The sequence below is a fragment of the Crocuta crocuta genome, unplaced genomic scaffold (assembly GCF_008692635.1).
Source record: "Crocuta crocuta isolate KB4526 unplaced genomic scaffold, BGI_CrCroc_1.0 scaffold25, whole genome shotgun sequence".
NCBI lineage: Eukaryota > Metazoa > Chordata > Mammalia > Carnivora > Hyaenidae > Crocuta > Crocuta crocuta.
The window spans coordinates 7,487,574-7,508,944 of NW_027532015.1; the positions used below are offsets into that span (position 1 = coordinate 7,487,574).

Sequence of the window (21,371 nt, forward strand, 5' to 3'; positions counted from 1 at the left end):
TATGTCACTTATCCTAGAAAAATGCAACAATTCTGAGTTTTGTAAGAGAGAGAACCCATAGCCATTGACTAAATTACCTATTATTACATTAAGATACCCTGTAGGTTGAGTTTTATAAGTTATATTAAAATGTCATTTTTTAACTTTTAAATTGTATGTCTGAGACACACTGAGTGTATGTAGAATTAGGGGGAAAATGCACATGAAAGAGAAAAAAGGAAAAAAATTAAAATTGTCTGCTCTTTGACCAACCAGGGATAACCATGCTTAAAATGTTTGTGAGTGGACTGATTTTTTTAAATTTTTAAATTGTATTTATTGTAAAAATAAAACAGATCTATAAATCTATAACAAATGTATGGCTTAGTGAATTATTATTACTATTAAAGTCCAAGTTAACATATACTATAATTAATTAACAATGGCTTTAGGAGTAGAATTTAGTGATTCATCACTTACATACAACATCCAGTGCTCATCCCAACAAGTGTCCTCCTTAATGCCCATCACCCATTTGGCCCATCCCCCCACCCAACACCCTTCCAGCAACCCTCTATATTTAAGAGTCTCTTATGGTTTGCCTCCCTTTTTTTTTTTCATCTTATTTTTCCTTCCCTTCCTCTATGTTCATCTGTTGTGTTTCTCAAATTGCACATATGAGTGAAATAATTTGTCTTTCTCTGACTTATTTCCCTTAGAATACTACACTCTAGTTCCACCCACATTGTTGCAAATGGAAGGATTTCACTCTTTTTGATTGCTGAGTAATATTCCATTTTATACACACACACACAGACAGAATGTGAGCAGCGGAGGGGCAGAGAGAAAGAAAAAGAGAGAGAGAGAGAGACAGAGACAGAGACAGAGAATCTAAAGCAGGCTCCAGGCTCTGAGCTGTCATCACAGAGCCCGATATGGGGCTTGAACTCATGAAGTACGAGATCATGACCTGAGCCAAAGTCAGATGCTTAACTGACTGAGCTGCCCAGGCACTCCCATAATTTGACTATTGTTGATAGTGCTGCTCTAAACATTGGGGTGCATGTATCCCTTTGAATCAGCATTTTTGTATCCTCCAGATAAATACCTAGTACTGTGATTGCTGAGTCATATGGTAGCTCTATTTTTAATTTTTTGAGGAACCTGCATACTGTTTTTCAGAGTAGTTGCAACAGTTTGCATTCCCACCAGCAGTGTAAAAGGTTCTCCTTTCGTCACATCCTCACCAACATCTGTTGTTGCCTGAATTGTTAATTTTAGCCATTCTGACAGTGTGAGGTGGTATCTCATTGTGGTTTTGATTTGTATTTCCCTGATGATAAGTNCGATATGGGGCTTGAACTCATGAAGTACGAGATCATGACCTGAGCCAAAGTCAGATGCTTAACTGACTGAGCTGCCCAGGCACTCCCATAATTTGACTATTGTTGATAGTGCTGCTCTAAACATTGGGGTGCATGTATCCCTTTGAATCAGCATTTTTGTATCCTCCAGATAAATACCTAGTACTGTGATTGCTGAGTCATATGGTAGCTCTATTTTTAATTTTTTGAGGAACCTGCATACTGTTTTTCAGAGTAGTTGCAACAGTTTGCATTCCCACCAGCAGTGTAAAAGGTTCTCCTTTCGTCACATCCTCACCAACATCTGTTGTTGCCTGAATTGTTAATTTTAGCCATTCTGACAGTGTGAGGTGGTATCTCATTGTGGTTTTGATTTGTATTTCCCTGATGATAAGTGATGTTGAGCATACACTCATGTGTCTGTTAGCCATCTGGATGTCTTCTTTGGAAAAGTGTTTGTTCATGTCTTTTGCCCATTTCTTCACTGGATTATTTGTTTTTTGGGTGCTGAGTTGCATAAGTTCTTTATAGATTTTGGATACTAACCCTTTATCTAATATGTGATTTGCTAATATTCTCTCCCATTCTGTTGGTTGTCTTTTAGTTTTGTTGACTATTTTCTTTGCTGTGCAGAACCTTTTTATTTTGATGAGGTCCCAATAGTTCATTTTTGCTTTTGTTTCCCTTGCCTATGGAGACACATCTAGTAAGAAATTGCTGTGGCCATGATCAAAGAGGTTGCTGCCTGTTTTCTCCTCTAGGATTCTGATGCTTTCCTGTCTTACATCGAGGTCTCTCATCCATTTTGAGTTTACTTTTGTGTATGGCATAAGAAAGTGGCCCAGGTTCATTCTTCAGCATATCCCTGTCCAGTTTTCCCAACACCATTTGCTGAGGAGACTGTGTAAATGGGCTTAGTGAATTATTATAAGGCAAATTATTATAAGTGAATTATCCAGTCAGGAAATTAAACTTTTCTAGATATTCCAGAAGCGCCCTCAACATTCCTCATCCCAGTCATAGTCCCTCTCCTCTCCATAATAAACATTATCCTCATTTTTATAAGCAATAACTACTTTGCATTTAAAAAATACTTTTTCACCCCACTGTCTATCCCTAGATACTGTAGTTTAGTCTCACTCAGTAAAAAAAATCTGATATATTTTAAGTCACTTTTAATGTACAGTTTTCTCCTCCATACTTGACATTTCCTTACAATTTATCTGTTGGAAAACACAGGGAATTTGACCTAGCTCAACTTTGCTGACTGCATATTTTTGGTGCAGTTCAGCATGTTCCTCAGTCCTTTGGGTATCCTGCCAACTGGCAGCTGGATCCAGAGAAGGCATCGGCCTCAGGGGTGATCTGGCAAGACTATCTGTCACTAGTGTCTGGCAGGGACACGAAGTCTGGTTATCGCTCTTCTGTGATCCTAGCAGCTTTCATGCTAATTGTCTATAACCATCCAACTGGGGCTTTGAAATGGTGGTAATATGATTATATCATTCATTTTCATTTATTAGTTGAAATAATTATAGAAAAACATGCCCCCTCATCTACTATCTGGTCACTCGGTAATACAGTTCATTCAGGAAAGGCAGGATTACATCTTTGAGTTTTTCCTTTTTATTGACCTATTTCCCCAGTAACACACTAGTTTCCTATAATCCTCCAAAGGTGACCACTTTTTAAAATTATGAATTCATAGATTTTGAACAGATTTGGTGTGTTTTGGTTTACTGTAATTATTATCAGTATTGAAGCTCAAATTGTCCTATCTTTGGCCAGTAGGAACCTGTTCCAGTTAGCCCCACATAGTTTAAGCTCTACAGATAACAATTTATTTTACAGTCTCTACTATTAGGGTGCTGTTTTTCTAGTTATTTTGGTTGTCTGAAGCCTGGCCTCTAATAAATATTCAAGATGTGCTCTTAGGACCAATATTACCCAAGTTCCTGTACTTTGGTGACAATTTTCCCGTGTCTTTTACTAGATAATAGAAGGTTGACTTTCTCCGTATCAAATCCTTGACTCACATTCTTTTTTTCCCTGAGCTTTTTTTTTTTAATGTTTATTTATTTTGAGAGAGAGAGAGAGAGAGAGAGAGAGAGAGAGAGTGTGTGAGCAGGGGAAGGGCAGAGAGAGAGAGAGACAGAATCCAAAGTAGGCTCCAGGCTCTGAGCTGTCAGCACAGAGTCCAATGTGGGTTTTGAACTCATGACCCAAGAAATAATGACCTGAGCCAGAGTCAGGCACTTAATTGACTAAGCCACCCAGGCCCAGCTTTCCTGAGTTTCTTAAACATGACCTCCATTATCTTTTGGTATAAAGCTTTGCTGTTGATTATTTAATTTTCTTTTCTTTTGAAGTCATATTGTTCCTTCTGTTTAAATGACTGGAAGATTTTTTCATTGACTTTATATGAGATTTAATCTTTTTTTTAATGCTTATTTGCTTATTTTTGAGAGACAGAGAGAGAACAAGCAGGGGAGGGGCAGAAAGAGAGGGAGACAGAGAATAAGCAGAATCTGTGCTATTAGCACAGAGCCTAACATGGGGCTTGCCCTCACAAACCGTGAGATCATGACTTGAGCCAAAATCAAGAGTTGTACACTTAACCACTGAGCCACCCAGGCGCCCCTGAGATTTAAGCTTGATACTTTGTGGCGCTCAATTTTGTCACTGTTGTGAAGTTAACTTTCCTAATTCAGGAAAGCTTCACAGAGCTCCTTCTTCTTTTGCTTTTGTGGAGTATTCAGAAATTGGGCACTTGAGTTTGGGCATTTCCTGGTCCTGTTCCCTTGCCCAACTTTAGATTAGACCATTTCTTTCTTTCATCTCTGTTGCTCTGACCTGCTGTGTTGGCTTCATTCCTAGCAGCTTATCCAGGGTGAGGCTATTTGCTGGAAGGAAGCCCTGGTGGGTCAGGTCTAAGGGCCCCAGAAACCCAGAGCACCCCAGCACCTTCAGATCCTCCCCTTTAGACGCCTTGAAGGTTCACAGTTTTGCTCCCAAACCAACCCTCTGAAGACCTGTTGGCTATCCTGGGGCTCTCCCATTCTTAGGCACCTTGCTTCCTTTCTTCCCTCTTAAAGACAATGATGTCCTACAGGTTTGTGGCTGGTGGCGGCTTGTTTTAGGGGATACCTTATTACCTAGTTTTATTGTAAATGTTGTCCAGGGGATTGGTTTTATTGTCTAGTTGCTCTCTTTTTATGTAACTAATTTAGAAATGGTAAGAAAATGACAAAGTCAAAAGATATTGAAAAACTCTAAAGCCACTTCTACCACGATCTCCCCCAAATCCTTCTGGGTTGATTTTTTTAAACTTTTAATTTTATTTGTGAGAGAGAGAGAGGGAGGGAGGGAAGGGCAGAGGGAGGGACACACAGAATCCAAAGCAAGCTCCAGGCTCTGAGCTGTCAGCCCACAGCCTGACGCAGTCCTCAAACCCATGAACTGCGAGATCATGATCTGAGCTGAAATCATACCCTTAACTGACTGAGCCACCTAGGCGCCCCCCTTCTGGCTTGCTTTTCAACAAGCACATAAGAACTCACATATCCAAACGAGGACTGTATTTCTAATTGTCATTTCTGGAAAGCTAATGAAGGTGAGCCACTGGGAAAAACATTTTAAAACTAAACTTACACAGACAAGTGGGCACGTGAATATTCAAAATTATACTTCCCTCCACTGTGCTGCTATTAAGTAGCACAGAGTTAATGATGGAAACTTATTTGGATAATAAGAAGTAATTAGTCCTCAACTTGCCCCCCACCAACTAATACAAATGAATGCATAAGATATAAAAACATGTTGCTTGCATTATAAAAGTTACCCTGGGGTAAGTCTCTCCATGTGAGTCTCTACCAAAACCTTAAAAATTCCTGTGTAAGCTGGCATCAGATGATTTTTCACTCTTGAGTTCTATTTTGCCAACCAAAGTTGGGAGTATTTAAAATTTTCCTTCATTTTATTCCCTGATTGAGGACAAATACAGACGTCATATAAAGCAAAATTTTACTCCTGTTTGTCTATCTCTATATAAATGCGTGTTTATTATTCTACATATCACTGTTCATATTTTAAACTGTACATTTTTATTGTAAATGCTGATGGCTATGTATTATTGAACTTCAAAAACAAGGATATATGACTGAGAGTCTTTTCCTTCTCATTAATGTGAATTAAAAGGAACAACAAGTACAGGCTAAGGTACAGAAGAATCCAGAATTTAGAAATGTTAACCCTCATAACATTATAGTCAAGTAGATCCTTGAATACATTGCTTTACTACTTCAGCTCAAAAAACTCTTCCAACGAACACCAAAGGTCCACAAAGCAAAAAATAAAAAAGGACTATGAACAATGATGTCAAATCAGCCAGAGGCCAAAACATCCAACTTCTAATTACTTGGCCCTTTAGGCAAAATATCAAAAACAACTGCAAATAAACAAACAAAACCATATTTATTTAAAATATGCCCCAAATTTCTTTGGCTCATAACTTGGATGGCAATATCTATTCTTTAACAAATACTCTGAACATTACAGCTTTGACTGTTAACTACAAGGTTAAGTAACTTTTGGACCAGGTAAAACAAGGAAGTACAAAGAGGAAAACCAAGGTTCTATAAAGAAACAATGCAGCCATTTGGCACATGAGTAGAATAATTAAACATTATCCTTGGATTATGCACAAATGCAAAAATCACTGTTGAATGGCACAATCATTAGCAAGATTTACTTCTTTTTTAAAATTTTTTTTTTTAATTATTTATTTCTAGGAGAGAGAGAGAGAGAGACAGCGTGAGCAGGGGAGGGTCAGAGAGAGAGGGAGACACAGACTCTGAAACAGGATCCAGGCTCGGGGCTGGCAGTCAGCACAGAGCCCAACGCGGGGCTCGAACCCACGAACCGCGAGATCATGACCTAAACGAAAGTCGGACGCTTAACCGACTAAGCCACCCAGGCGCCCCTAGCAAGATTTACTTCTTAAACACCGAAGTCAATAATCCCAAATGGCACATGCATACTTCTAAGGAGTACATTTCATAATCTCAGGACTTATCTTAAAGACATTCCAATAGGTTTTTTAATTGCAGAAACAACTTCTGAGGATTGATTTAAGTTGCACTGATTTCAACAAGTTCAAATTCAGATACCCTGAATTCCATGAATAGGAAGGAATCGGTAAGACAAGCTTGTAGCCTTTCCAGTTCTAATGGAAGAACGTGAAACTAAAAAGTTAGCATTAACAGAATCACACGGGGTCATGAGTAAGTAGGATAATAAGGCACCCAAAGGAAAATGGATGTTGTCCAAACTTCGACTTAATTGCTAATGACACACTCTAAATGCACTCAACTTACTGGGGTCACAGGGTAAGGGGAGCAAGGACCGAGAAGCCACTTCAGGCTGCCGAGGTCATAGAAGTGGCAATGATGCCGCCCATTTTCCCGACTGGCAAACCTCCCACGTCTCATCTGAAGAAACAAGACTGCCAAAACCAAACGACACTAACACAATGCATAGCTTTCCAAAGAATGAACCAGCATTTTCTTGTATTTGATTTTCACAGTCTTACAAATACACTGATGCCAGCAGGTGGAGGGGAGTGGACAGAACAACTAATTCTAGGTGTTTCCTTTTGTTCTTGTTTGTTTCTTGCTAGAAACATATAGTTTGTAAAGAAAAGATGTGATTCCACTTTTAACTTTAAAAGAAAACCTTCTCTGTTTTTTTTTTTTTTGTTCTCAGTAGAAAATGGATTTTTCTGCATTTTCCAGAAACACTGAAATACAAAACTTTGGTTTATTTGCCCATATATTAAACAATATCGGCAAGAATATGCCTGAATCTGTTGCTTTAAAAGTAACATGCACTTGGTTAAAAAATGCAATACAAATGTGTTTTAAGTGTCATTAGTGTAATAAGCTGTTTCCCATAGCAGTATGTTTTTCCTGTCCTCCCCTTTTCTTACCAAAATCTCAGTGAAACCATCAGTGCAAACTAGTCCTGTCCAAACCTTACACATAGGCAGAGAATTCTGTAATGATTCTACTCCATCAATCTGAATACTGGGAGTAGCTGACATTGCTGACTTTTCTAGCAATAACATTTTGCAAACATCCCTTCTCTTCTCCCTGAGCAAACATGTCTCTCAAACCACCTGCCTATCCCTGCTCACCCTTCAGTTCCGATACCTGTATTTGCCAAAGAGAAAGCACCCTCATTATTGCCTTTCCCCATAACTCTTTTTCTCTGCATACCACAGTCCCTGACCGGATGCACACAGCCTCTGCCTAGTTACTATTCTTTCCCTGTTCCCTGTTAGCACAGACTCTGTGTTCTTTGACATATAAACCCATTCCCCTACATCTTATTCCTAACAGGAACTGCACCCCATCTCTTCAGTGAATCCTGGTGTTCCTGGATAACAATGTCTCCTCCACCACCCTCTCTCCATGATGGGGCGTATAACCTCTCCGCCACAAAGGCGGAGAATAAAGGAGGTTTACAGCTTTTTGCTCTTAGACTCAGTCTTCTCACCTACTAAAACCAATGCACCCATCCACTCCCCTTTGACAGCAATTGGCCTGGCACAGCTATCACATGTCACTTCTGGAGACATACTGATGATCTTCTAAATGCCATCTCATCTCCAAACCTTTTATGTCCCATATTAGCCACATCCTGGGATATGTCCTCACCTCAGACCTTATCATGACTCAAGACAATTCACGACTCAAAACATTATTTTGAGTCCAAATCTCTAACTTGGAAAAAAACAAAAACAAAACCCACCCTGACCCTTGCTCCTACTTCTTTAATATGAATAGACCTGTTCTATTCATGATCTTGATCTTGATCCCTTCAACCCAATTTGAGATTTCTTCAATATGGGGACAGCCCAAAACAATGCCAATATCATTAATACCTCTGATTCATTCACTCCCTTGGCCTTTGACTACACCTACCATCTTTTTCAATTCTAAAGCTACTGAGCAATGATGGAATCAATTCAAATCCTTGCCAATTAGCCTCAGCTACAATCCCATTGCAAGACAGCAATCAATTTGCTCATCTCTTGTGGACTCATGCTTGCCCCCAGCAGCAATTCCAAACATTTTCCAGTCTCCTTAATATTTAACCCTATCCAGCTCTCTCTTACCGTCAGCAATTGTATAAACTCTTATAAAGCATATGCAAAATGCATCATCCTCTCTAATTTAAATGACTATCTTTTGTGTGTCCTAACATAAAAAAGTGGTTTTAATTTGATTTAAATTTTGGTTATCTGCAACAGGAGCACACCGACAATTTCTTCCAAAAGATATAATCAGGGTGATTTTCACTAAGAAATTAAATGATCACAAACTGCTATTCTAATAAAAAAGAAATTTAAAATCTAAACATCTACAAAATGTCCTTATTTTTTTAAGTAAACAGTAATCCCTCAATTCACACATGTAGTACACAACAAGAAAAAATTTTAACTATTATTTTAATCTATAAACTTAATCATTTAAAAAAAAGTCATCTTAAATTTCTCCACATGGAGGTCTTTTCTTTCATTATATTTTCACCATATCTCCAAGTCCCCAGCAAAACACCTATATACCAAAGTACCCAACAAATATAACACTCCAGTAAGCATACAGAAACCGCTTCGCTAATGCGTCAAATTACGTATATTTTTCTAATGGACTAAAATCACTAAATCCAGGCCACCAACTTTGAATACATCACCTTTCCTATGACTTAGTTTTCTCTTTAAAATGAGAATGAATTAGATGATTTCCTAGATCTTTCCCAGCTTTAATATTCTATAATTAGTGTTTATAATGTAAGATTTAAGTTCACTTAGCTTTTATGAGCCAGATTTGAGTAGTAAGAAAAGTGTAAGATTCATTTCTGTCCTCAAGGAGTTAAAAACAGAGTTGAGGGGGCAAAAACACTACACAGACAATAGTGCAAGATAACATAGTCCAGTTCTAACTGGTGACAGAGAAGCTACCTACTTCTGTGGTAGGAACCACAGAGTGATGTATCCCTGGGGGGATGCCAGAGGGAGGCAGGGTGAGATGTTTCTGTGAGGGGGTGGGATTCAGAGGGATGGAGAGATAGGAATTAAATAGAATCCATGTCATGTTGGCTGTTTTAGATGAATTCAGCCTGAGCCTAATCACAAACTTCTTATTTTTTAAAAAATGTTTTATTTATTTTTGAGAGAGATAGAGACAGCGTGAGCAGGGGAGGGTCAGAGAGAGAAGGAGTCACAGAATCTGAAGACAGGCTCCAGGCTCTGAGCTAGCTGTCAGCACAGAGCCCGATGTGGGGCTCGAATCCATGAACCGTGAGATCATGACCTGAGCCAAAGTCAGATGCTTAACCGACTGAGCCACCCAGGCGCCCCCTAATCACAAACTTCTTAAATGTTCAAAGTTGGGTTATAAAGTGATGGAGGCAAATACAAGTTTAAAAAAGTCCTCTTCTAGAGAAAGAACTCTACTGCTGTATATAAATGGTTTACTATCAATTTCATAAAATGCCTTCATAAATTATGATGGAGAATTCATACACCACTAGTCTGCTTACATCTGAAGACACACATTGTCACAGTAAGCTGATATGTTTGAAGAAATATTTCTGGAGCTTTGAGGGTTTAAAATATGATTCAGAAAACTTTTAATAACAGAAACATTCAGATACAGCGGAAGAAAGAATATGGAGAGGAAAGAAATGAAGTCAGTAATATGATCAGAGCATCATACCAAGTGGAGATGCGCTATGAGAAATGCAAACACCAGGATCTGCATGGGAACGTCTGATCCATTTACACGCAAGCAGTGCTTATGATCGTTGTATTGAAAAATTCATACTTGAGGGGTGCTTGCATGGCTCAGTTGGTTAAACATCTGACTCTTGATTTTGGCTCAGGTCATGATCTCATGGTACGTGGGATAGAGCCCCGTGTCAGGCTCTGCACTGACAGCATTGAGCCTGCTTAGGATTCTGTCTCTCCCTCTCTCTGCCCCTCCCCTGCTTGTGCACTCTCTAAATAAATAAATAAACATTAAAAAAAGAGAGAAATTCATGTTTGAGTTCATTTTCTTATTTTTTTAAGTTTACTTATTTATTTTGAGAGAGAGAGAAAGCAAGAGAGACGTGAGATCATGACCTGAGCCAAAGTTGGATGCTTAACCAACTGAGCCACTCAGGTGTCCCTGTCCCATCAAATCAAGCAAAAATTAATACTATACGTCTCCCAAATTTCTTACAATGACCAGCAGGGTTCAGCACAATCTCAACTCCTACCACTCTCCCTTTTGTGGAGGGAGAAGTTCACTCTGACAAGAGTCACTTGTTCCATTCTGTTCCACTGTCATTCCTCCTTCTTTCTTTCCCACCTGCACTGATGTGTGCCCCGTGCAGTTGCAGGGGTCTCACACTCATAAGCTTCCTAAGTTTGGCTTAATGCTCTTCTGTTGCCATCTTGAAAGTTGTAAGACATTTTGAACAAGTGGTCCCCCATCTTCACTGTGTCCTGGGCACTTCAAATGACATAGCTGGTATGACCCCTTGTGAAAAATACTCCACTTTCTCCTGTGCCTCAATCATGTCAAACTCTTTTCCATTTCCAGACTTTGGTGTCTGCTGTTTCTTCTCTGAAATACCTTTCTACTAGTTCTTTACACAGTTGATTCTTTCTCATCCTCCAATCTCAACTCAAATAACTTCTCAGGCCAGCCTCCCCTGATTTCTTTATCTAAAGTGCCTCCTCTAATCTTCTGTCTCATTACCCAGTTATTTCTTTAAAGTCTGCTTACTATAATCTGTAATGATCTCATTTATTTGTTTCCTTGTTCCTTGTCACACATCCCCTCCTCCTAAATGGAAAGTAGCAGGAGAGACAGTAATCTTGTTTATCTTGGTAGTACACTGATGAATTAGAGTTGAGAGAAGTGTCTGACACAAGGTAAGTGCTCAATATTTATTTGTTGAGTGAATAAATATGTTAATCATAGTAATAAATGGTGCTTCATAAATTTTGGGGGGGGATTTTTTTTCCTAGTTAAAGTTATTATGCACTATGGGTATTTCATCTATAATTCCGTAGCATTTTCTAGAGACTTCCTCTCCATATATGGGGTACCTATTTGAGATAAGATACCTAAGATTGTGAGATTTATATGTACATATTTTATAAGTATTGCTGCCTTTCTGTCAATTTATAATCTAAAAAAGTAACTCAATTCCCTAAACCAAAGAAAATGTATAGTCTATGAATAAATTTTGGTTTACTGTTTGGAAGGAAGCTAAAAAATAGCTGTTGACAGAAAATGAAGATAGCTGCAGAAAAAATAGTTTTAAATCAAAGGAACAAGACTCGGTATCCAATGTTAGTAAAACTGGAATATTAACAAAATGTGATAATAATGTAAAGAAGTATAAACATCTTTTGGAAATAAGCTGACACGAAGAATTTTGGCCATAAAAATACTCATATTCACTGACCTAGATCATTTACTTCCAGTGTTGTATTCTATGGAAATGTAATTTACACAATATATAGACAGGGCTATTTTCACAAAGATATTCATATGAGTGTTGTTTATAATATCAGAAAATTGAAAGTAAAGTATCCAAATACATTTGAGGGAGTGGTTAAATTTTAGTAATTCACTCAAATAGTCTGTAACTAGGAAAAAATCACACTGTGTGACAATAGGGGGTAACACTACTATATAACGTGTTCAGTGAAAACAGGATCATAATAACAAATATAAAAATAAATCTAATCTGAACAAAATCAAAGATTTGGTTTGATTTGATTTAGGAGCCAGATTTATGAATTTTTTGCTTTTCTACGTTTTCTACTTTTTTGCTAATATAAATACATTAAATTACAAAAAAAAATATGTACTGTAAGTGGGCTTCGTGCCCAGTGCAGAGCTTAACACGGGGCCTGAGTTCATGACCCTGAGATCAACACCTAAGGTGAAACCAAGAGTCTGACCCTTAATCCACTGAGCTACCCAGGTGCCCCTGAAAATCTATTTTAAATGTGTCTAAAAGAAACATGGCTTCTGAATATATAGTATCATTTTCAACGTCGGCCAGTATGAGCTCTTAAAAAAAGTTCCCTACCAAAATGTTAAGTTTAAAATCAAAACGCAGATGTAAACAAAATGTAATAGAGCAATTTTTCTGAAAAATTATAATTATTTTGTGTTAATGAATTCAACATAGATGTATCTGTTTAAAAGAAAACAAAGCCACAAAAATTAGTTAAGTAATCTTGAAAGTGATTCTTTTTTCATAAGAAGTCTAAATAAATGGAATAATTTTGACATTAGTTAATTCAAAAGCAGTATGTTGTTTAGAGAAGAAACAAAACAAGAAGCGGCTCAGTACTCACAGGTATACAATACTCCACCATTGGGTAATGTAATTTGTGACCTTTTGCTGTTCGACCAGAAAAAAAGCAACTCTGGCAGACATCATAGTTAAAATGCTTGAGGCTTCTATACCTAGAGAGAAGAAAAGAAAACTCATTGGCTTGTATGTCTATTATTTAATCCAAATCAATCATTTGTGGTAAAGAAGTCCATTCATCCAAATCACCATGGAAATAAAAGGTAGATTGGCCAAAAATGTAGAATTTTCTTAGTATCTTAGCTCTACATTAAGGCCAGGAAAATCTTGAATTTCACAAGGGAAATTAACAAAACTATCTCCCAAGTGAAAAAAAAAAAAAAAAAGAACATTTGAACATTTTTGGAATTCAGGTCTCTAAAGCATGTTTTCATCTGTTTCAACACAATGAGAAGACAAATACCTGTGTCAGAAGATTTTCTATAATGTGTGAATGGGGATGCAAATGGCAGAGAATGAGAGTCATGTTTATTATCCGGACATATCCAATTTTTAAATGTCAATTATACCATCAATAAGAAATGAATCTCAAAATTCCCTGACAAAGCTTCCTTCTGTGAAGGTGAACAGCAGGGTTCATCAACTTCACATCAAATTTGGGAAGAAGTAACAAAGTAATCGGATGACTTCTCACTATTTAAACATTGCTTTCTGGGGGGTGTGTGGGTGGCTCAGTCGGTTGATCATCTTGATATCAGCTTTGGTCATGATCCCAGGGTCATGAGATCTAAGATTCTCTCTCTCTCTCTCAACCTCTGCCTCATTCCCCCACTTTCTCTCTCTCTCTAAAATAAGTTTTTTAAAAATGTTGCTTTTGGTTTACTAAGTTTCATTCCAAAGGCATTACAACATCACCAAATCCTATCAGAGCCATATATGTATAATGAGTCATACAATTATTATGCATGAACATTTCCGGGATCTATATAAATAGAATTCAGAAAAAATCCCTGTTTCTGGAGCAAAGTGGTGTNTTTAAGATAGATGGATAAGCTAGGCATCCCATTTATTGATGACACAAATCCCCAGAGGGAATCAGTGGAAAGGGATGATGGACATACACTGAAGTCACAACAACAGGACAGAAAATAGTCTCCTGCCACCACCGGTGACAGATCATCTTACCTGAATCCAACAATTGGACATTCTTTACAGATGTTGCATTTGGCCTGATGTTTTGCAGTTTCGGCTGCTGCCACTCGATGTAAAACTGGTAACCAAACCATGGACTGTGGCTCCAGACGCATCCAATCAATAAACTCTTTCACACTTATCTCCGGCTTGTTGTTATTCTGGTAAAGAAACAAATATATGAAAAGTGAAGAAAACTTCTTCATTTAAATTGCAGCTGGTGTTGTATTATGATCTTCTGACAGTCTATATGAAGTGAAAGAAAAGTTACAGAACTCTTTCCAGGTCACTTAAATTACAAAACATCCAACTTCGGCTCAGGTCATGATCTCGTGTTTCACAAATTCGAGCCAGGTGTCAGGCTCTGTGCTGACAGCTCGGAGCCTGGAGCCCGCTTCAGATTCTGTGTTTCCATTTCTCTCTGCCCCTCCCCCCTTCAAAAATAAATTTAAAAAAAAAAACAGTTAAAAAAACAGCAAAATAGCAGAAATTTTTATATAGGAAGGAGAAAAAAATCTCAATACCTTAATAGACTCAGATTAAAAACAAACCCAAATCACACAATTCTACATACTATCTTCACATAAATATTTTAATCCCATAAAACTCATTCATTTAAGACAGTAAAATTTTGAAAAAATAAGGACTCGCTGGTAACTTCCCAAATCTGAGGGTCATTATAAATGCTAAATAAAAACTGCTATTTCTGTATCCTGCTCCACTTGTTACAATATCACACTGGGAAAATATTACTATTGCTGGGAGCTGCACCAGCCTCACTAGATGACAGTCACAGTGAGGAAACGGCAGTGTTTGCACAGCTCCTGCCATGAGAAGCGAAACTGGTATCTCCTTCTGCCACTATTGGCTCATGTTGGAAACGAGCCTGCTGGTATTGACCAGGCCTCACAATATTCCAGATCAGACTGATATTCCCCACACAGATACCTCATAAGGAAAAGCATATTCCTGCCTCTTCAAAAGAGATTTTAGATGAAAGCACCGTGGATGATTGTCAAAAGGCTCTTCCTATGGGCCTTGTAGATCCAAGACTTAGATAATAAAGGGGGCTAAGAACACAAGAGTTACAATTGAGCCTGGCCCTGAGACAAAAAGCCTAACTTAGACTTTAGGAACAGATATGGGCAGAACTTAAGTTAATACTTATACCTTTTCTAACTGGGGATGTATGGCAGTCTCTTGCCTAAGGCCTACTTTCCACAAACACCCTCCCTTACACTGGTGGCTGGGATGAGGATAGGTAAGAGTAGCTAAAACATAAACCCAAAATCAAAGGCCGACACATTTAGGGCCTCCATGGTGTCTACACATTCAGCATCAAGTCAAAAAAGTTTCCACAAACAACTTATTAACCAGCTTAAAAACATTCATCCTCTTGTGAGGCAGACAAAATGACTCCTAGCCTATCTATATACAACTTAACCTATGTCCTCATCCTAGCGTTAATAACTTAGAACAAATATGTAGGTCATCCTGTTTTCCACTAAGAACATCCTGGTATTTCCTTAGATGTAAGATTTACTCAACCTCACTATGATGGGGGTAATTCTGCAAGAATACTTCTGAAAAACCTGTTTTTGTACACTTTTCAAAGCATCTTGTCACAAAGAGTTTTCCATTGTAAAAATTCCTTTTTCTGATGTCATGTTATCGTTTGACCTATAAAGACACCAAAACCGACAGTGCAGAGATGCCTGCCTGGTGATCAGAAAGACTCTCATGGCTCTCTCACTCTTTCTTGCTGACAGTGTCCATCCTTCAGGACCCCTGGACCAGCTGGAGCGGGCCTCCAGCAACTATGAATATAGTTGGCAGGATTTCTAAATTTATTATGATTAATTGTATTAAATATCTTGGTCTCTTGACAATTACTAATTTCTATATATGCAAAGTTAAATTTGTACCAACATATTTCTTGTGCCTTTGTCAAGGTCACCTTATGAACCAGTACATGGGAGAATCATATTTAGAATTTTCATTTGGTATTTTTTGTATCTCTAAAACAAGCAAAAGGGCCATTATAAAATGTAATAACCCATAACATCAGTTCTCCTTAAAGAGATGGTGTGAGCATTTTTTTTTTCTGAGCAATAATAAATCACTGGATACATTTTGGTAAAATATCTGTAGCCTTTTCCTTTATACATACTTATAACATCAGTAGCAATGTTTCTAGAATGCTTTTATATACAGCAAGCATGAAAAAGAATTTTGAGATTTGTATGGAAGAAAAAACACTTATCAATTAATTCTATAACTCAGTATGTAATTATACTTTCATGAGCATCATAAGAAGACAGAGGAGATTCAGGTGAATACAGTAAGTACCCACACAACCTCACCTGAAGGGCTCAGAAAAGGATTGTCGGAGAATGTGAGATTTTTTTTTTATAGTTTATTGTCAAGTTGGTTTACATATAACACCCAGTGCTCATCCCAACAAGTGCCTTCCTCCATGTCCATCACCCCCCTCAGAGAATGTGAGATTTAAGCAAACAACCAAAGAAAGAATAAGGATCAGCCATGAGAATGGAGTTTGTAGGCAAGGGGAAAGGAGAATATTCTAAACAGAGGGCACATGACCGCAGATGCTCGGGCAGGAATGAGGGATGTAAAACTGTGTGTGGGAAGTGGACAGCAAGAAGACGGGTGGTAAAAGGTGAGGGCCAGGGCAAAGTCAGGGCCAAATCACAGCACTCTAATAGCACATTTTATTTTATTTTATTTTATTTTATTTTATTTTTTTAATGTTTTTATTTATTTCTAGGAGAGAGAAAGAGACAGCGTGAGCAGGGGAGGGTCAGAGAGAGAGGGAGTCACAGACTGAAACAGGCTCCAGGCTCTGAGCTGGCAGTCAGCACAGAGCCCGACGCGGGGCTCGAACCCACGAACTGCGAGATCATGACCCAAGCGAAAGTCGGACACTTAATCGACTAAGCCACCCAGGCGCCCCTCTAATAGCACATTTTAAAGATTTTGGGTTTTATCCATTGACAAATAATAAATCTTGAGGAGGTTACTGTTCCTTGAATCAAATGTGCTTGAAGAAATAAAACACATGCTTACAGGGATGGTACCCAATACCCTCTACCATGTGCTTCCAGACCGAGTTTCCTGTATCAATTCTCAGAACATCCTCAGTACCATTCCTGACATATCCTACCTTCCAGCGACGCCCCGTGCTCACCTGTTGGAAGCAGCTGCGAACACTGGGTTCGATATTACTGCCCCCGAAAGCCGCGACTTCGCCCAGCTGACGAGGGATCTGGATGGCGTCATGAAGTAATAGGCCAAGCTGCCTCTGGTCACACATTTCTGTTGGCCCCGCCACTTCCTTAAAGAGATCTGTGATGAGGAAAGCCAAGAGGTTAACTTCCATCCACCCATACTGTTCTTTTATGTAAACAATATCTTTGGTTTTGTCATTTGAATGATGTAGATTTAAAAAAAAAAATCACGTGGAGATGAATCACCTTAGTTATCTATGGAGAAATTTCAGGTAAAAATGATCCACTTTCATATAGATATGAATACTTTTTAAAAAAATTTTTATTTATTTTTGAGAGAGAGAGACAAAGAGAGACAGAACATGAATGGGGGAGGGACAGAGAGAGAGGGATGGAGGGAGACACAGAATCTGAAACAGGGTCCAGGCTCTGATCTGTCAGCACAGAGCCCGACGTGGGGCTTGAACCCACAAACCGTGAGATCATGACCTGAGCCGAAGTCAGACGCTTAACCGACTGAGCCACCCAGGTGCCCTTAGAAACGAATACTTTTTTTGGAAAGGAATTTCCAATTTCTGAAAATTCAAAACTCATGTCTGTTCTCATTAAAATGTCTTCCCTCAAAATCCACAAAAATTCAAATTGCTTTTCATGTGAAGTTTTCCATGAAGAGAAAGAAGGGGAATAAATATTTATTTGATCCTAAAAGCCATTTTCAAACAATACCTGGGTAAATGAATATCAGACCAAAATGTATCATTTTTTTTTTTACGGGAAAAATGCCAAATCTAATTTAATGCCAAATCTAACACTGTCAACAGTGAACCAAGCTCAGTGATACTGACATAGTAATTATACTGAAATGTCACTTTAACTATAAGCATATACAGAGAAAGTAAATCAAGTAAAATAAATTTAATTTTTATTATCATTTGTTCACTTAGATTTTGTTAGAGTTCTACTTATTTTTCTTTCACTCTAACTTTTAAAAAAATCTGAGTATAGTTGACACACATTGCATTAGTTGCAGGTGTACAATATAGCGATTCAACATGTCTATATATTACGCTACACTCACAATTGTAGCTGCCATCTGTCACCATACAATGTTGTTACAATGCCATTGACTATATTCCTTATGGTGTACCTTTTATTACTGGATTCACTCATTCCATACGCCTACACCTCCCACTCCTCTTCACTCATTTTGTCCAAGCCCCCCCCCCTTCCCTTTGTTAGAAATAAGACTATCAGGGTGCCTGGTGGCTCAGTCTGTTAACTGTCCAACTTCAGCTCAGGTTGTGATCTCGTGGTTCGTGAGTTTGAGCCCCGCATTATGCTCTGTGTTGACAGCACAGAGCCTGGAACCTGCTTTACATTCTGTGTCTCCCTCTCTCTATCCCTCCCCCGCTCATGCTCTGTCTTTCTCTATCTTTATCTCAAAAAGAAATAAACATTCAAAAAAATAAGACTATCACATCCAGAAAATATTTATGCAGGATTCTTATGATTCCCATTTTTAACTCATTCATAGTAAGAGACCTCCTAACTAATAATGTTCTACACAGACAAGTACACATTTCAGTGACATCAACCATGCCTAACTTTCTTCTTTTGAGGAAGACAGTTGAACTACTATGCTACTATTAAGGTAAAACTACACATAAAACATAAACCATAAGCTTCCTTCACATTTTGACATACTTGTGAATTCCAATATAAGTGCACATTTTAAAATTATAGTCAGAAACAAAAAGGAGTAGTATCAATGAGGGGACAGGCCACAACCTAAAGCCCAGGTTCAACAAATCAGCACAGAAGAGACGCAAAAGGTCATTCTAAGAGATCTTTGTAAATGTGGTTTTGTAAAGCAAGAAAGCCACTCAGCTATGAGCAAGGTCAGGCTGTTGTTAGAACCTAATCAAGAGATATTCTCAAGAAGGCACGGGGAGAGAGAGGGGTGTCACCAGGGCGAAGACACTGACATTAGCCATTGCAAAATCAATGTGCAGATGGATACCACTTGACTCAGAATGGCACCTCTGCCACTGAGTTTGGAGAGCAAATTGTCTTCAATATTAATCTAACAAAGAAAATCATAATGAGGAAGTGTTCCGATGTCACTGGGGGAAATCAAGACTGGAATCAGAGTTGCTAAGGACTTCAAATTAAAAAACAAAACAAAACCCCAGAACACTTCCAAAGTCTCAGTACAGCAGGAAAGATTTAAAGACTTCAACCCAAGAGATGTCTTATTTAATTAAGTCCTAAAATGGCATACTTCGTGGATTAAGATAAATATCAGAAATTGTCATTGCAGGTCTTCTGCTACCCTGGTCATAATCTGAAAATTTAATATTGAATAATACAGAGTATTGCATTTGCCAACATTTGTAGAAAGTGTGTCCACTGTATTAGGAATGTCTGAGTTCTGGTATGCTAACATACTGCAGCCGAAAGAGTATACATTTCAGAAATAAGTTAGAAGGTAGGTGCTCAGATTTAAAAAAATCACATATTATGTTGTGTAGAATTTGATTTTTGCTCCGTATTTATAGTCACTCTGTTGCAACTCTTTCTTTTGGTCTAAGGTTACTCTCTAATAATCAACTTGAAAATGAAGTAGGGCCCTTGATGTAGGAAAACAGATCATGCTTACATATGAAGATTCGTGATAAACTTTGATGTTGAATTTGTATTTGTTTCAGACTGAGGTGAGAACCATGATGTAACTGTTAGTTTTAAGAAACCCTAAATTCTTTCAGGAGCACATGAATACCCCAAACTATAGAAGATGCAAAGTCCTTTCCTAATACTGGTACAGTGATGCCTTCCTTAACATTTTCCTTTCCCGCTCCTTGTAGAAATAACCTTTCTGGCTTTGAAAATGATTAGTTTTGACAATTATGATGCTGAAGACAATTTAAATCCTGGATAAGATGCCACCAAACAAAAACCTTCTGCAAAGCATTTTTTCTGCATAGTTTACTAGGGTCTGACTCCATCAAGGTACCTCACCTCCTGATCTTACAATCAGCTTTTTGTTTTCTATAAATCCCACATCTCTTTTCACTGACATTTTTGTCAAACTGTTTTAAGAAAAACAAGCCATCATGATCTAGAGCTGAAATTCGCAGTCAAATCACCTCACAGACATCCCAGAAAATAGAAGTTTTGAAAAATGTATGTGCACAGAAGATGCAAAACTTAAGTAAGTTTACAGGACTGGTGATCCAACATCTCCACATTTGTGAAATATCCCTACCCCTCTCCCCAAAATGTATGGATATATTCTGTGAAGAACCATCTGAAAATACCCACAGCAGGATCAAGTCACCCACATTTTATGGAAGAAATTAAATCAGAAAAACTTAAGAGTGTGGAGACACAACAGCAATTGCTACCATTTATTCAACAACTGTGATTTCTAGGTACTTTTCACATATTATCTCTAATTCCTTTTAGAGCCGGAATTGTTAGCTTCATTCTTTAGCTGAAGCAAGTCCATTAAATTTGAGCTTCTTGAAATGTGAAATGGGAGTAATATTGCCTCTTAGTTGGCAGTCTTCTGTGGGTTCATGTAACCATCCCAAAGTTACGGAGCCACTAAGTGGCAAAGCTGAGATGTGAAGACCAGTCTCTCTGGCTCCCGAGTCCATCCCTCTCAAAATGCCAAGATGCCCGCCCTTCATTAACGGACAGCTAAAAGTACACCACTTACTTATTGGTGAATTAAAAAATAACAGAACAAAATAAAAATATTTTATCACTTTTTATTTTCTCATACTATAAAATATAATTATTTGTCAATGTCTCTAATAGTACTAGGCCATCGAGATTTTTTTTTGGCATTAGAAGTACACAAAGTTCTAGTATAAATATAGTATAAAGGTTCTAGTCCATCTTAATTTCTTTTCAAGCATTGGAAATACAGAGAGGTAGAGAAAACTTGGGCTTTGGAGTCAGAAAAAGCTACAATCTAAGTCTAGCCCCATAACAGTCTCTGCAGCCACTGACTGAATTTTCAACCCATGTCAGTCGTCATTTTTTTCAGCTGGAAAATGTCCCAGTGCTTACATTCTGAGGTGATTATTCTAAGAATTAAATAAGATGTATTTGCAGTTGGTTCTCACTCCATTGAGGCACCTCACCTCATTCCACACAAATCCGTATCACTTCTCAACTGACACCCTTTATCTAGCCT

At 38.1% G+C, this 21,371-nt stretch overlaps 1 protein-coding gene across 3 annotated transcripts in view; it reads right to left on the reverse strand.

The window, feature by feature from the left end:
- UTRN (utrophin) overlaps window positions 1-21,371 on the reverse strand; it is a 563,065-nt gene that overhangs the window by 36,227 nt on the left and 505,467 nt on the right. For all 3 annotated transcript variants that reach the window (XM_077776104.1, XM_077776105.1, XM_077776103.1), the window contains 3 exons: window positions 17,128-17,285; window positions 13,914-14,080; window positions 12,772-12,883 (listed from right to left, as the gene is read on the reverse strand). In XM_077776104.1, coding sequence (XP_077632230.1) covers window positions 12,772-12,883; window positions 13,914-14,080; window positions 17,128-17,285 — 437 coding nt within the window. The remainder of the gene's footprint in view (window positions 1-12,771; window positions 12,884-13,913; window positions 14,081-17,127; window positions 17,286-21,371) is intronic.